This window comes from Alligator sinensis, unplaced genomic scaffold (genome assembly GCF_000455745.1).
Source record: "Alligator sinensis unplaced genomic scaffold, ASM45574v1 scaffold690_1, whole genome shotgun sequence".
In the NCBI taxonomy this organism is placed as follows: Eukaryota; Metazoa; Chordata; order Crocodylia; family Alligatoridae; genus Alligator; species Alligator sinensis.
This window is the reverse complement of record NW_005842372.1, coordinates 1317219-1332317: the sequence shown is the minus strand read 5'-3', so window position 1 is coordinate 1332317 and position 15099 is coordinate 1317219. Positions and strand designations below refer to the sequence as shown.

General features: G+C 46.4%; 1 protein-coding gene across 1 annotated transcript in view; it reads left to right on the top strand.

Annotated features, from left to right (window-relative positions):
* Positions 1-9703, top strand: part of AHCY (adenosylhomocysteinase) — a 60912-nt gene extending 51209 nt beyond the window's left edge. Inside the window, exon 9 of the mRNA XM_006029299.3 lies at positions 8718-9703. Coding sequence (XP_006029361.1) covers positions 8718-8849 — 132 coding nt within the window. The 3' untranslated portion in view covers positions 8850-9703. The remainder of the gene's footprint in view (positions 1-8717) is intronic.
* The last annotated feature ends 5396 nt before the right edge of the window (positions 9704-15099 follow it).

Sequence of the window (15099 nt, the reverse complement as noted above, 5' to 3'; positions counted from 1 at the left end):
AATGACTCTGCACCATCTGAGGGTCTACGCATGGTAGTCTGGCGCCTTGCTGCTGCCTCTCTACAACCCCAGTGAGAGACTTGTCGTGCCCCTCGCTTAGGAACACTGAGGCAAAGAACTCGTTGAGGAGTTCAGCCTTGTCCCCCCTGTCCGTCACCAATTGCTTACACCCATTTAGTAGAGGTCCTATTCCTCCCTGGGCCTTCCTTTTACTCCCTGTATATCTAAAAAAAACAATTTCTTGTTGTCCTTTACTTGGGATGCCATCCTCATCTCCATGGTAGCTTTGGCCTGTCTAACTGCCTCCCTACAAGCACGAGCAGAGGAGGTATATTTGTCTTTGGTGATCTCTCCCTGTTTCCACTTTTTATGTGCTCCCCTTTTGGCCCTTAGGCTGTCCTGGATTTCTCTCGTCAGCCAAGGAAGCCTCCTGGCCCCTTTCCCTCTTTTTCCTCACGTCGGGATCGTCTCGCTTTGTGCCCGAAGGATCATTTCCTTAAGGCACAGACACCCTTCTTGGGCTCCCATCACTTCAAAACTCCTACTCTGCAGTGCATCCTTGACTACGTCCTTGGCTGTAGGGCTGGATTGTTTCTTGGTATGTTTTCTGGTGTTACCTCTGATTTTCATTAAAAATTACCCTGGCTCTGGATTTCCATCACTTTTTGTGGAAAGCTATTGCAGAATCTAACAGCCTGTTGTTGAGATCTTCCCTCCCTGAAGCTTGCTTCCTCTTTCTCCCCTATTCTTATCCAATTAACTCTAGTTAAAACTGGAGGTGGTTGGAAAAAAGGGTGAAAATGTTTATACAATATATTTGGAAATGAATTTTTACAGTTTATAAACGTTGTGTGTGTGAAATGTTGCAACTTGAAATGTAAGTCGAAGACTACCTGTATGTTCAGTAGTTAGAGTAAGGGCCTGTGTTAGGATGCCTAAACTTTGGTCTCTGCTTTGGCATAGTCTTGCCATGTGATCTTGGGCACGTAACTTTTACTTCTCTCTTTCCATCAGAAATAATACTTCCCTGTTTCAAAAGTGGTATGAGGTTTAATTCCTGTTAATTGAGTGTTGTAATATCTGCTCTCATTTGGAAGTGTTACTGCTGAAGTGGTGAACATATCTGATAATGGCACCATTTTTATCAGCAGGCAGAAATTTTGTTTTCACATATGGTATCTTACCTATGAACCAGTTAATTCTCTTACTAGATATTAATTTAAAGGTGGTCCTCTGCATCAAGTTATGGTTGGGGCTTTGAAGGCAGCCTGTTCTAGTCACCAGGACTGGACTTCAATGTTTTTTGTTGTAGGAATGCTGATAGTCAGATTCTTCTTTTAGTAGATGAGCTGGGTGTGAGATGTAGCTGTGGGTCTGTCCTGTTCAGGAAGCCTGGGCAGAGTTCTGTCTGGCTCAGTTAATTTCTTTGTCCTGCAGATATAAGCCTTTATAACATGCCAGGGAGGATATTGAATGCTCTCTCTCTGCCATTGTCAGAGACAGAATAGAGGGCTAAATGGACCATTGGCCTGGCCCAGTACAGCACTTCTTAAATTCTTACATTTCCCCTGAGTCTGTCCAGCTTTGCCAAGTAGGGCTTCATGCTAGCTCTCCCTTTCCCCTTCTGAGAGCTAGTAGTGCTAGTCCAGAGCAGGCCTTGTGAACTGGAATTGCAGTTGGCTGTTATTTAGGAGGGAAGGCTTACTACACTTACAATCCTTTTGGGCACCTGAGAAGGCAATCTGGTCCTAATCGGTTAAGTGTCCATCTTATCTCTGCAAAATCTCAATGCCTTACATAGATTTGCCACAAATTCCCCTGGGTTTTTCTTTAAACTTAAAATTATCAGTGGATTCTTTGTTCTTGAAGGAATCTGGATCATGTCACAACTGTCATAAATCCCATATATAAACAATCATCTGGTCTTAATTTTCCAAAACAAGCCTGTGAATTTGACGAGATGGTCATTGTTTGAGAAAGATGTTGCAGTTAAGCTCCATCGCCTTTGAAATGTAGCCAGGGCCAGGAGTGAATGTGAAAAGGCTTTCCTTTGGTAAATAGAATAAATATGTAAGGACTTGTTTATGAAGTGTTCACCAAGGACTTCTAAGTTTCCACTGCCATCTATTAAAATAATGGGTCAGAGAGGTGTTTTGGAGGAGATCGGATGCAGAAATCATTCAAGCCAGAGCATGGGGTAAAGCACCTTTTGTCATTCCCCGTGAAAGAAATCTTTCATTGTCAGTTCTCTTGGAGATTCAAATGGTTTAGTTAGTCATTAACATTTTCTAATAAAGTTAAATCTTAAAGTAAAAGCAAAATCCTTTTGTTAATAAAGCCCTTCATGCTTTCTAAGTGCTTGTCTTGCGAATAAAAACTAACCCAATTGAACTGTGTAAGGAAGTTGCTCCCAAGGTAAACCATGTTGGCTGCTTCTTCACATTACACTTAAGGTGTGATTAGCTGGGTAATCACACCTTAAGTTGTGACCCAGTTACATGTTCAAACAATTAATGGCATGTTAAAACAAGCAATAAGCTAGAAAGCTATTTCACAAAAATGTATAGCTTGTTCTAAGCATGCCATTAATTGAATGTGTGGCCAAGTGCTCCCTTGTGGCTGGGAGCCCCATCAGCTGAGGATTGCACCACCTGCTTCCAGCCCTGCAGCTGACAAGGCTCACACTGGTGGCTCTGTTGTCAGCTGTAGGGCTTGCAGCAGGGAGAGTGCTGCTTCCCCTGAGAACCTTGCTGACTGCAGTGGCAGGGTCTTTGGTTGTAGAGCTTGCCGTGGGGGCAGCAGTGCTCTCCCTGCTGCAAGCCCTGCACCTCACAAGGCTCGCAGTGGCAGCAGTGTTCCTGGTGCTGCCTCCACTGTGAGCCGTGCAGCCCATGTTGCCTGTGGTGCAGGTGGAACCCAGAAACATGATGCCAGGCTTTCTCTCTACTGGCCATAATACATGGTTTGATCTAATGTGTGATCTCACAGCTGTGCTTCCTGCCGTGAATGTGTATCATTGGATCATAGAAAATCAGGGTTGGAAGGGACCTCAGGAGGTCATCTAGTCCAACACCCTGCTCAAAGCAGAACCAGCCCAAACTGGATCATTCCAGCCAGGGCTTTGAGTTGGGCCTTTAAAAACCTCTAAGGATGGAGATTCCACCACCTCTCTAGGTAACCTGTTCCAGTGCTTCACCACCTTCCTAGTGAGAGAGTTTTTCATAATATATCCAACCTAAACATTACTTGCTGCAGCTTGGGACCATTGCTGTGTTCTGCCAACCTCTTGGCTCTGGGCCCCAGCCTCCGGCCCCCAGCCCTCAGCCCCCTTGGTAAGTGTCCCATGCTGGACTGAGGCAGCGTGCTCACGGACTTCCTCAGAGGGAACATTGTTTGCAACCACACTTCAGGTAGTTGAAGGCTGCTATCAAATCCCCTCAGTCTTTTCTTCTCCAGACTAAATAAGCCCAGTTCCCTCAGTCTCGTCTCAGAAGTTGTGCACCCCTGCTCCTTAACTGTTTTTGTTGCTCTCCGCTGTACTGTCTCCAACTTGTCCACATCCTTTCTTAGTGGAGGGCTCAAAACTGGACACACTACTTCAGATGTGGCTTCACCCATGCAGAATTGAGGGGAATAATTACTTCTCTCAATCCGTTGGCAACACTCCTACTAATGCAGCCCAGTATGCCGTTAACCTTCTTGGCAACAAGGGCACGTTGTTGACTTTTATTCAGTTTACTGTCCACTGTAGCCCCTAGGTCTTTATCTGAAGAGCTCTGCTGCCTAACCAGTTAGTCCAAAGTCTGTAGCAGTGACTAGAATTCTTCCTTCCTAGGTGTAGGACTTTGCACTTGTCCTTGTTAAATCTCATGATATTCCTTTTGGCCCAATCCTCCAATTTGCCTGGGTCACTCTGAATCCTAGGCATACCTTCCAGCATATCTACTACGCCCCCAGCTTGGTGTCATCTGTGAACTTGCTTAGGGTGCAATCCATTTCATCTTCCAGCTCGTTAATGAAAATATTGAACAAAACCGGCCCCAGGACTTACCCCTGGGGCGCCCTACCTGATACTGGCTGCCAACTAGACATCAAGCCATTGATCATTATCTGTTGAGCCTGACTATCCAGCCAGCTTTCTGTCCATCTTGCATTCATCAAACTCATACTTCCTTAGCTTGCCTGCAAGAATGCTGTGGGAGATCTTATCAAAAAACTTTCTGTCAAGGTACATGACATCCACCACTTTCTCTGCATCCGTGGAGCCAGTTCTTATCAGAGAAGGCTGTCGAGTTGGTCAGGCATGACTTGCCCTTGGTGAATCCATGTTGACTGTTCCTAATCACCTTCTCCCTGAAGTGCTTAGAAATGGATTCCTTGAGGATCTGCTCCATGGTTTTTCTGGGGACTGAGGTGAGGTCTGTAGTTCCCTGGATCCTCCTTCTTTCCTTCCTTTCCTTTCTTAAAGCTGGGCACTGCATTTGCCCTTTTCCAATCATCTGGGACCTCCCCCAATTGCCATAAGCTTTCAAAGATAATGGCCACCTGCTCTCAGTCACATCAGCCAATTTCCTCAGCACCCTCAGGTGCATTGCATCTGGCCCCATGGACTTAGAAAAGCTGGATGTGTACAAGTTGTCCCTAACCTGTTCTTTCACCACTGAGGGCTGCTTACCTCCCCAGACTGTGCTTTCTGGTGCAGTAGTCAAACTCTTTGAGTTGCACTGGATCCACCATGTTCCTTTTCAAATTAAATAGATGATTATTTTAAGGAACATAACAATAAAATTGTTTCACAACACTCAGATTTAGTACTTGGATGTATTTATCTCTAAATGTTCATATTATAAATCTCTTACGGCTTACTATTTTCCTTGGTTAGATCTTTGCCTAATTAGCCTGTTGACTGTATTCTAATTCTTCCTTGCTCTTCAAAATAGGACTACTTTATACAAGAACGAAATGCATCTCATTGCCAAAGACTTTTAATTTTAGCTTTCCTATGAGTTTTTTCCGCTCTTTCTCCTGATATTTTGGTGTACTGTTATCCAAACCCTGTAGCTTGTTTTTGTTTTGTTTCTTCTGTATTACTAGTTGCTCCTTACCTTTTGTTGTACTTATTTAGATTTATATCCCCCCTTCCCTCCCCCCCCATCCAGAAGAGTTCACAGCAGCTTGCAATAAATGACAAATAGCCCACAGATTAAAAAACAAACAAACAAACAAACAACGTATCTTCCTGCATAGCATGTTGAACACTGCTCTCTAAAAAAAGCTGTCCTTTACAGGATGTGGATAAGCTCAAGAGGCCATCCATATGATCAGGGGCCTGGAGGATAGGCCCTGTGAGGAGAGACTCTGGGAACTGGGTTTGTTCAGTCTGAGTGAGAGAAGACTGAGAGGTGACTTGATAGTCTCCTACAAGTGTATCAGGGATGGACACCAAGATCTAAGAGAACAAATCTTCAGGAAGTCATCCTTTGGGAGGACGAGGACCAATGTGCACTAGCTAGTTGTGGGAAAAATTTAGGCTGGACATAAGGAAAAAATTCTTTTCCCTAAGGGTAACTAGAATCTGGAACATTCTCCCAGCAGAGGTGGTACAGTTGTCATCCTTGGAAGTGTTCAAGAGGAGGCTGGATAAGCACCTCGTTAAGCTCATTTGAGCCCAATAACTTCCTGCCCATGGCAGGGGTCCCAACTTGATCTTACAGGTCCCTTCCAGTCCTCTCATTCTATGATTCTGTTTTTGGCCATGGCTTTAGTTGGTCTGTAAGGTGCAAATCTACCTTGCTTTGTGCTTCACTTTCAACTAATACTGCTTCTTTCTGCCCCAATAGCCCTCTGCAGGATAACTATGCTTGCTCACCTGGTTGTTTCCTCAATGAACTTTTCTTTGCTGTTTTTAGATATTTATTTCCTTTGACAACCTTTTACACAACCTTCTCTCAAGCTTATTTTGGCCCCTTTACTTTGCTTGCATTCTTTGATGGGTTCATCTTGGGGGTGGGCAATTATTTTGGCTAGAGGGCAGGTTTAGGAATTGTGGTGGGGGAGGTGACCCAGCAGGGGGGAGGTGTGCTGATTAGGCCCAGTGTGGCATTACTGTGGGGGGCATCAGTGATCTTTTCTGGGCCAGGCCTGTTTGTCCCACACCCAGCACCAGGGACACTGGACAGGATGGAGCAGACGGGCAGGGTCTCCATGGGGACCAGTGGGGACCCCTGTGGGCAGGGCACACTCAATCCTGTGAATGGGATGGGGCTGTAGGTGGGTGTGGAGCAGCATCCAGGAGCAGAAGGGGTGGGGAGCAGTGTCTAGGGCCAGGATCATGGGGTGGTGACAGTGCAGGTCTGGGGCCTGGGACACAGCCACGATCTGTTCCCTGCACATCCCTGTGATGGGTGCTGGAACTGGATTGCAGCTTTGCTTCAGTCCCTGCCCACCCATCTCACTGCTGGACTCCGCTGCCTATAGCCCCATTCCATCCACCTGGCCGAGCATGCCCTGCCTGCAGGGGTCCATGGAGACCCTGCCTGCCCACTCTGTCTGGCACTGTGGGCAGTGGATATGGGGCAGATGGGCTGGATGCCCAGGCAGCGGGGCCAGGTCCAGCAGTGGTAGTGGAGACCCTACTGGTGGCAGCTAGAAGGAGCCGCCATTGCAGGGGCTGCCAGGAAGCAGAGTCCAGCCACCCTGCTGCTTGTGCCCCACCACACACCCGGGGGTAGTAGGACCAGCTGCACAAGCCATAGCCCAGGCCATCCCCTGTGTCGGGCCTGGGTGGGACTGAGGCACCCGCTGTGGGCTGGATCTGGCCTGTCGGCCAGATCTTGCCCACCCCTGGTTCATCTCTATTCCTGAGCCACCCTCTGCCCCCCATCTCCTTCCATTCCCTATGCACTTCTTTGTAATACTTTATTTTTTCCACCTTTATTTTGGGCAACCTCTTCCTTCTTGAAAATGCAAGTTGTTAATACTTTCAAGGGTTTCTATCAAGGTGTCTGACCTCCATGTATTTTCTTAAAGTATGCACCAGCCTCGAATACCTATTAACTCACCAGGTCCCTTTGGGAATTTCTACTTTCAATTTATGACCCATCTAAATTACCATATTTACACTCATGCCACACGTACCTTTCCCCACAAAATCAGCCCACCAAAAATGGAGCACATATCTTAAATGAACCACGTGCATTGACTTTTCAGGAGAAGTTGATTTTCTTCACCGGAATAGAAGCATGGAGAAACAGAAACAGGGAGACATTGTGCTGTAATGGCTGCCGCTGCAATGGGCTGGCAAGCAGTGGAGGCAGAATGTAATTTTAATCTTATCTCAGTTCCTGCCAAATTGGCTATGGCTTTTGGCTGAGCAACTAACAATATAATGTTCTGTGGGGCTAGAGGAAAACAAGCTAAAAACATGGTAGGGGCTCTGCCATTCTAACTTTTTTACTATTCACCATAACCTGGCAGACTTGCTCTTGTTTTGTTGTAGTTGAATAGTTCACTTTCTGTCTTTACCTGTAAGAGGGTAGGAGTATGTGTTTCAATACGGACAAGTGCAGGGTGCTGCACTTGGGTAGTAGGAACCAGCAGCACACTTATACGATGGGGAACTCCCTACTTGAGAGCACGGAGGCGGAAAGGGATCTTGGTGTCATTATTGACTCCAAGATGAACATGGGCCGACAATGCGAGGTCATGGTTGGCAGGGCTAACCGGACCTTGTCGTGCATCCACAGGTGCATCTCGAGTAGAGCCAGGGAGGTGATCCTCCCCCTCTATGCGACGCTGGTCAGGCTGCAGCTGGAGTATTGTGTCCAGTTCTGTGCGCCCCATTTCAGGAGGGATGTGGACAACATGGAGAGGGTCCAGAGGAGGGCCACCCGCATGATCCGGGGACAACAGGGCAGACCCTACAGTGAGAGACTGCGGGACCTGAACCTATTCAGCCTCCACAAGAGAAGGCTGAGGGGGGACCTGGTGACCGTCTATAAACTCACTAGGGGGAACCAGAAGGGTTTGGGGGAGACGCTGTTTCCCCTAGCCCCCGCTGGCATAACAAGGAGTAATGGGCACAAGTTGATGGAGAGGAGGTACAGATTGGACATCTGAAAAAACTACTTCACAGTTAGGGCGGCTAGGAGCTGGAACCAACTTCCAAGGGAGGTGGTGCTGGCCCCTACCCTGGGGATCTTTAAGAAGAGGCTGGATACCTACCTGGCTGGACTCATTTGAGTCCCGTTTTTTGTTTAGGGTTCTTTTGTTGTTCTCCCGCCCTGGCGGGGGGTCGGGCTAGAAGATCTATTAGGTCCCTTCCGACCCTAAAACTATGAAACTATGAGTAATGCATTGAGGAGATTTCACTAGGTACCAAAAATGGTTTCATGAAAGTTTTCTGCATATTCATCTGTTGGCTCTTGCTTGAAAGTTAGTCTAACTGGGATGAAGGAGATGATGGGGATGCTGTAATTGAACACTGTTTGTTACTGACCGCTCAGTTGCCATAAAGTCATTGCACATGGTTCCAATGGGTTTTGCGATGAATTGGACTACTTGGCCCCTCTTCCTTTGTGGGTCTGTTATGTATCCCTCTGCATTTGGCACTGGACATTCATGATGTGATATCCAGTGTTGCCATTGCTGCATTGAATCCATCCGACTTCAGTGTGGTGATAAACTGTTTGTTTTAATGCTTTCTTGTTTTCTTTCAGCTGGATGAAGCTGTGGCTGCTGCTCATCTGGATAAACTGTGTGTGAAGCTGACTAAACTGAGTGACAAGCAGGCCAAGTACTTAGGAGTATCAAAAGAAGGGCCCTTCAAGCCAGAGCACTACAGATACTGAGCAGCCAGTGCTACCCAAAGAACAGCTTTCAGGGATTAAATCTTCCAAAGCTTTTGCCTGTGCCCTGGGTTCTGAGAACAAGCCTTCCTTCTTTCCCCCTCTATGCACCCAACACAAGCCCTTTCATTCTTTAAAGCGCAGGTACCAAGACTGCTTGGGAATGGACTCATTCTTGCATACTGGGAATTGTCTCTTTAGCTATTGCCCCAGTGGACTGGATCCTATATATGCTCCTATTGCCTTCTGAGTGAGGCAGTAAGTAAAGTAAATAAAACTCAGTACCCCTAGTCCTTTCAAGTCCTTCCTCTACTGCTGGTAGACGGACAGTATCAGTTTGAATAGGCTAACCAATAATATGGGGGATAAATAATATGTGATAATGGGGGTAGTTTGTTAGTACCTTAGGAGCACTGGAAGTGCTGCCCCCCTTTCCCCCCTCTATTTTGTGCAGAAGTTCTGGTTTGGTTTTGTGAAACAACCGGGTGAGGTGAATAAACCATGGGTATTCTGCTTCCTTAAAAATTAATGTGCCTCTTTTTGGTTGCTTACTTTGGGATCTGTCTAGTGCTCCTCCTCCTAGGTTAAGACTTGAATTGATTTCCTGGGTCATCTAGTGCAGCTGTCTCCTAAGGTGTGTAGTCCTATATTTTAATTCCAAAATAAATCAAAGCCTTTTTCATTTGTGATGTGATTGGCTTTGAAAGTCCATTGAGGAGGAGAGTGGAAGGATGTTGTTCTCTGAAATGCCAGCAGTGTACTGCTGCCTCTTACATGGTTTTGTAAGTTGTGATATCTGCTGCATCTTGTCTGAACTGGTGTCTCAAAGTGCTTTTATTAAAAACTCACAACTGTGATCTGCTTTAAGTTTACATCTTTTCACTCAGAAGGGAGATGTCTGTCTTTCTGCACAGCAGCTCCATTTCATGTGCCAGCATTGCCTCAAGCAGATGTCAGAAACCTCTACCTTTTTGTATATGGGTTTATGTATAGGGGTCATTTCTCCTTTTAACTCATAACTAACTCAAACCGTTTGTGGTGCAGACTATCCTACTAAATGCTTGGCAAGCTGCTCCAGTGCTGTAAATCATGTCACACCCTTGTCTTGTACAGCAACTGGACTTGCAAAGACGATGCACAAATCTTGGGTCTGAGCCTTTGATCACTCGCCACTGGCCAAAAGAAGTGTTTCCCAAGAACACTAGTGGGTCATCAGCAGGGTGTGATTCGTTTTCCCTCAAAATGTATTCTCTGGTCCTGCATCTGGCTTTGCTGAGGAGTTATATCAGGAAAGCTGGCTAATAGAAGAGCAGTTTGAGAGGAGGGGTGAGGACAAGGAAGAAACTGCTTAAGCTTAAGATAACATATCACAAGTGCATGCTGTTCCTGATATTGAAAGGTGGACACGGACCACCTATGAGAAATCTAAGGTGTGGAAGGTTGTTAGGCCTCCTCAGACAGCCAGGGCCTTTCATGTGTTATTTCTGTTAGGGGTGGAGTTTGGGGTCAGGGATATACATAGAGCTACCAACCCGCTCTCATATACCCTATAAATACACTGAGGCTCAGTAAAGTTCAAAAGTATATTATAAAAACTCACAATCTAAACAAAAACAAGATTAGGAGTAGGAAACATACATAACATCAAGAATTAACTCCTATATACTGGTTAACTAATACCATAATTTCCTGCTTGGGGGGCAGCATCAGGGCCTTCGCAGGCTTACTGAGCTGGAGTGACAGCCAGGCCTTCAGTCTTTTCCCTCAGAGGGTCTCGGACCGAGAGTGAGGGAATGGTGATAATTACCAAACCATTGGATGATTGAGGTCCTGATCCAATAAAGCTTTTATAGGTAAGTATCCAATTACAATCTAATCTGATAGGTCACCCCTCTCTCTCTCACTGCTACAGTGACTGCTTATACACCTCAGACATGCAGGTATGATTACCAACCAAGTAAACTTGCACACCATTCAAACCTCAATTACTCTCGAGCATCCATATTTCATTTGCATGCTGAATCACACCTCAGGATTCCTTAAGTTCTCGCCAAAATCACACCATGTGTCCATCATTCTTCTCACTGATCATACTCATGCACATGACACCCTACTCTCAGCACTCAGGTGTAGCCCACGACACTCTACTGGACCACACAAGCTATTGTGGAGGCTCCCCAGATGTAAGTGGGTCACTGACATCAAGGTGGAAAGTTTAACTGTTCTAGAACCTTCCCATCTCTAATCTGTGTGCATGCTCAGGAGTGATCTTGTGTTATGGGCTGTATCCAACAGGTCCCCTCCTTGATGGCTTCTGGGCCTTGTGTATAGATCCAATCACATAAATATAAGTATCAGAGGGTGGTGTCCTGGGCTGCAGGCTTCCTCTTAGCTCAACGCCAAGGTGGGCAACACCTGGTGGAGGGTGACCTGTGACAGTGCTGTCCTTGAGACCCACAGCTCTCCTGATATTGCATCCATATGGTACATTTGTTTAGTAATCTAAGCCCATATGCCACATCAATTCCAGGTAAGTCAGGGTGTGTCACATTTGTTCATTCCTCTTTCACTAATGCTTTCATTCTCTTAGAGTTTGTCAGGAACACCACATCCCAATCCTGCAGATTAACTTTATAACTTTACATGCGACCAATATTACTATGGAGTGTAACATCAAATTTAAAACACCTGTTGCCATGGGAGACCATCCCAGGAGTGGCTCCCACCATGTGTGTCTCCCTAGTTTTTCAACTTTATTCAAAATTTTCATAATTTCTTCATTATCATGGGAAACCTCAATGAGCAACTGTTTGGCTCTTTACTCATTTTCCTTCAGCATGCTGACCAATTCTGGATGTTGCAATAGTTCCTGGACTACTCTCACTGACAGCCGTAGAGGAACAGTTTCCAAAGCTTTAAACATAGTCCAATTAACTGTGTTTACATATGATAGCCAATCATGTAGATTTAACTCAAAGTCACACCCTCAGATGCTCTTTACGTTGCATACACAAAAAGTGGCATTATATCAATATATCTTCTATTTAAACCAGTTATTAACTTCAACTTCTAGGCATGCTGTATTGACACAAACACATTCCTTATCCACTTGATACACTATAGAATAGTTTCCTTCTTGAATAGTTGAGATCTGGTAGACACATAGGGCTGCATCGGGGTTTAGACGCACAGATTCCCTACGCATGTTGTGCTAGGGGCATAAAAATCCCAAATTCTTTTCTGCAGTGCATTCGCTCATAATTGTAGCCTGCCATGATACATTCTTATAACTGGTCCAGACCTCAGAGTGGTCATGGGTATGAATCCATTGATCTTTAAGCCCAGCACTGCTATGGGAAATATCTCAATGGTTTCCTGTGCTGTTATCCCTGTCAATATAGAACTTGATATTGTCCTAGATTGTGAATCATAAGTGAAAAGTATTGATTTCAACCAGGCTTGGAGAGAAGCCTCCATTTCAGTAGTGTGCTCTATCAAAATCTTCCTTATTTTGAGAGGTATTATTCCTGTGTACCCTTGCCTCAGTGTATGCTGAATGACCTCTTGCCCCAATCCTTGTGCCTGTATACAGGATAGTGCCAACAAAGTATCATTCTGTAACTGAGAGATTGATTTTAACAGTATGAGGCGATCTATGTCATTAAGCTCTTGCCATTTAGGAAGAAGCTTAGCGGAAAACCATTCTTGCAGAGTAACCTTGGAGAGATCTGAAGTCAATGGGACCTGAATCTGCTGTATTTCTTGGGATACCCTTGCTAGTTTGTTCGCTAGCACCTCCATGGAATTCATATCCATATCCATGGAATTCACTATACCAGCCCCTAGGCTCGCCCCTCCTAGAATATTAGATGGCTCTCTCTTTACTTGGGTCCTTTCTGGTACCCTGAACATCTTTTCCCATTTTTTCCATCCTTTCTTCAATGGTCTTACAATCCGGTTACACCTTTCTTTTATTAGCCCTACATCTATGTAGTCTAGCCTAAAGTTGACTTGCCTTAGAGCTCGCACAGGTTCTGCAATGGCTATTCGGGTACTACCAAACTTAACTTGCACTATATCTGCTGGTTTGACCACCTGAGTCAGTACAGCGTGTACACCTGAAAATATTTGACACTTGTCCCAGTGTTATCTGCCATCATCTCAACATATTCTCAAACATAGTAAACTCCATAAACCCAGAGTAAATCTGGATAAACATGTCCTTAACACAGTGCTTCACTGTTTTACGGTGTTTTGTCCACTCGGTCTCTACTATGTTTGGACCATGTGTTAACTCCTGGATTGCCAAACTTCATCGGGGATCACAGTGTAATTGTACTTTTTAGGTCTCTCATGGGTTTTTGATAGCTCACATAAATTCGATAGGTTTGTCCCGTGAACATCGTCTTTGGCATGTAGCATGCAAGTTCCACAAAACCCAATTCCTGTCATCAGGGTGTTGAATTGTAATGTCCTTGTGGCATGGCACTGTTGGTGCCTGCTACTTTAAGACCTAAGGCAAGCAGCCAGCAGGTGCCTGATTGCAGCAGCCATTTTAGATTCAGGGCTGCCTATATAAGCAGAGCATTTTGCTGCTGGCTAAGAAGGCAGCAATATGGTTTGGCTGCAAGGCTGCTGGTATCATCCTGGAGGTAAAGGAGGAGCTGTAGGGGATGGCTAGGAGGCTCCTGGTCCTGGGCATGACTTAAAACTGCACCCTGCTGGGAGTAGGTGGCCTGGTGGAGCTCTCAGTGGCATGGGAGCCTCTAGGAAATGCCAGGCCAGTTATCACCCTGGTGAGAGGCAAGAAGGGGTGCCTTAACCCTAGCCCTCACCTTCAGGTGAGTCATGCAGCATTGGAGGGTGTGGGCCAGGAATGGCTGAGGCCACCTGAGCCCTGTGGGGTGCAAGACCCTGAGGAGTGAGGCAGTTGGGGCCAGGCACGGCTATGGCCACCCGAGCCCTGTGGGGTGCAAGACCCTGAGGAGGGAGAGTGGGGGCCAGGCATGGCTGCAGCCACCTGAGCCCTGTGGGGTGTAGGACCCTGAGGAAAGGTAGTTGGGGCCAGGCATGGTTATGGCCACCTGAGCCCACCAGGGAGGGAAGCCCCAGAGCCCCAAGTGAGGGGGGCAGAGATGAGGAGCCCCAGTGAAGGTGGGGGGGAAACCAGAGGGCTGAGAGCCCAGTATGATTATATAAGTTGCTATATATATATTTAGGTTGCTCTGGCCCCTTCCGGGGGCATCTCTCTCATATGAGAGAGTTGCCCCTGGAAGGGGCCAGAGCAACTTAGACCTGGTCAGGTAGTTGGCTGGCCACTACCCCAGTGAGGGTCATGGGAGAGGCCCAAAAGATGGTACGTCTGCCACCCAAGGGACAAACTAGATAAAGCCTATGGCCTAAGGGGCCCGCTCCAAGAGGGAGCAAGGCAGAATAAGTTGTTGATGCATGAAAGAGACCCTGTGAGAGAGGGTGGAGTGTGACAGGCCCTAGTGAGAGAAGGGCGGTATGAATGTGTGTGTGTGACTGAGGCCTAAGCTTGGTCTGGTGGTAGGCCGGGAGCACTGTCATCCAGATGCCATCTGCAAGGCATGGGCTGCTGTGTAGGGGAGGTATGGAGCCACAGATAGCACCCCCTGGCATTGGGACAAGAAAGGGCAGCCTCCTGCCTTAGTTAACATCTTAATTTCTTAAGAACAAGACATGGCAGGTGAGTCAGGTGGGTGGCATGCCCAAAGGCAAGTGGGGAACCTAGCACTGTGGCTAGGCGGGGAGTCCCACTATGCCACAGTCCTACTCCCTGGATGGAGATTAAAGAAACAGTCCCTAATCTTTTATTCCAGCAGACTGTCTTGTATTCCATCCACCATCAGCCTCAATTGACATTGTGGCTCTGTGGGGCAGACATGCTGCAAGCCTGCAGCCCTTCTGGCCAAACATTTAAATTAACAAAAACATCTTCTGGATAGTCCACCTGATAGGTGATGATGACTGTCATTCCTGTTGGTATCATAATCTCTGGGATACCCAACTGTGTAATATTCACTCCAGACTATTGTACCATAGACCACAGCCTCAGATTCCATTGCATAGTTGCGAGGATCTCTGGTTTGTCTGGCCTTGATGTCTAAGATACCATCACATTCATGGATGCCTTTTCCTGGATTGTAGTCACAGTGGGCTCCTCTGTTCATTGCCAAGGTGATAACCACTGGCTGCCACCTCCTCATTGCTGCCATGTTATCAGGCACAT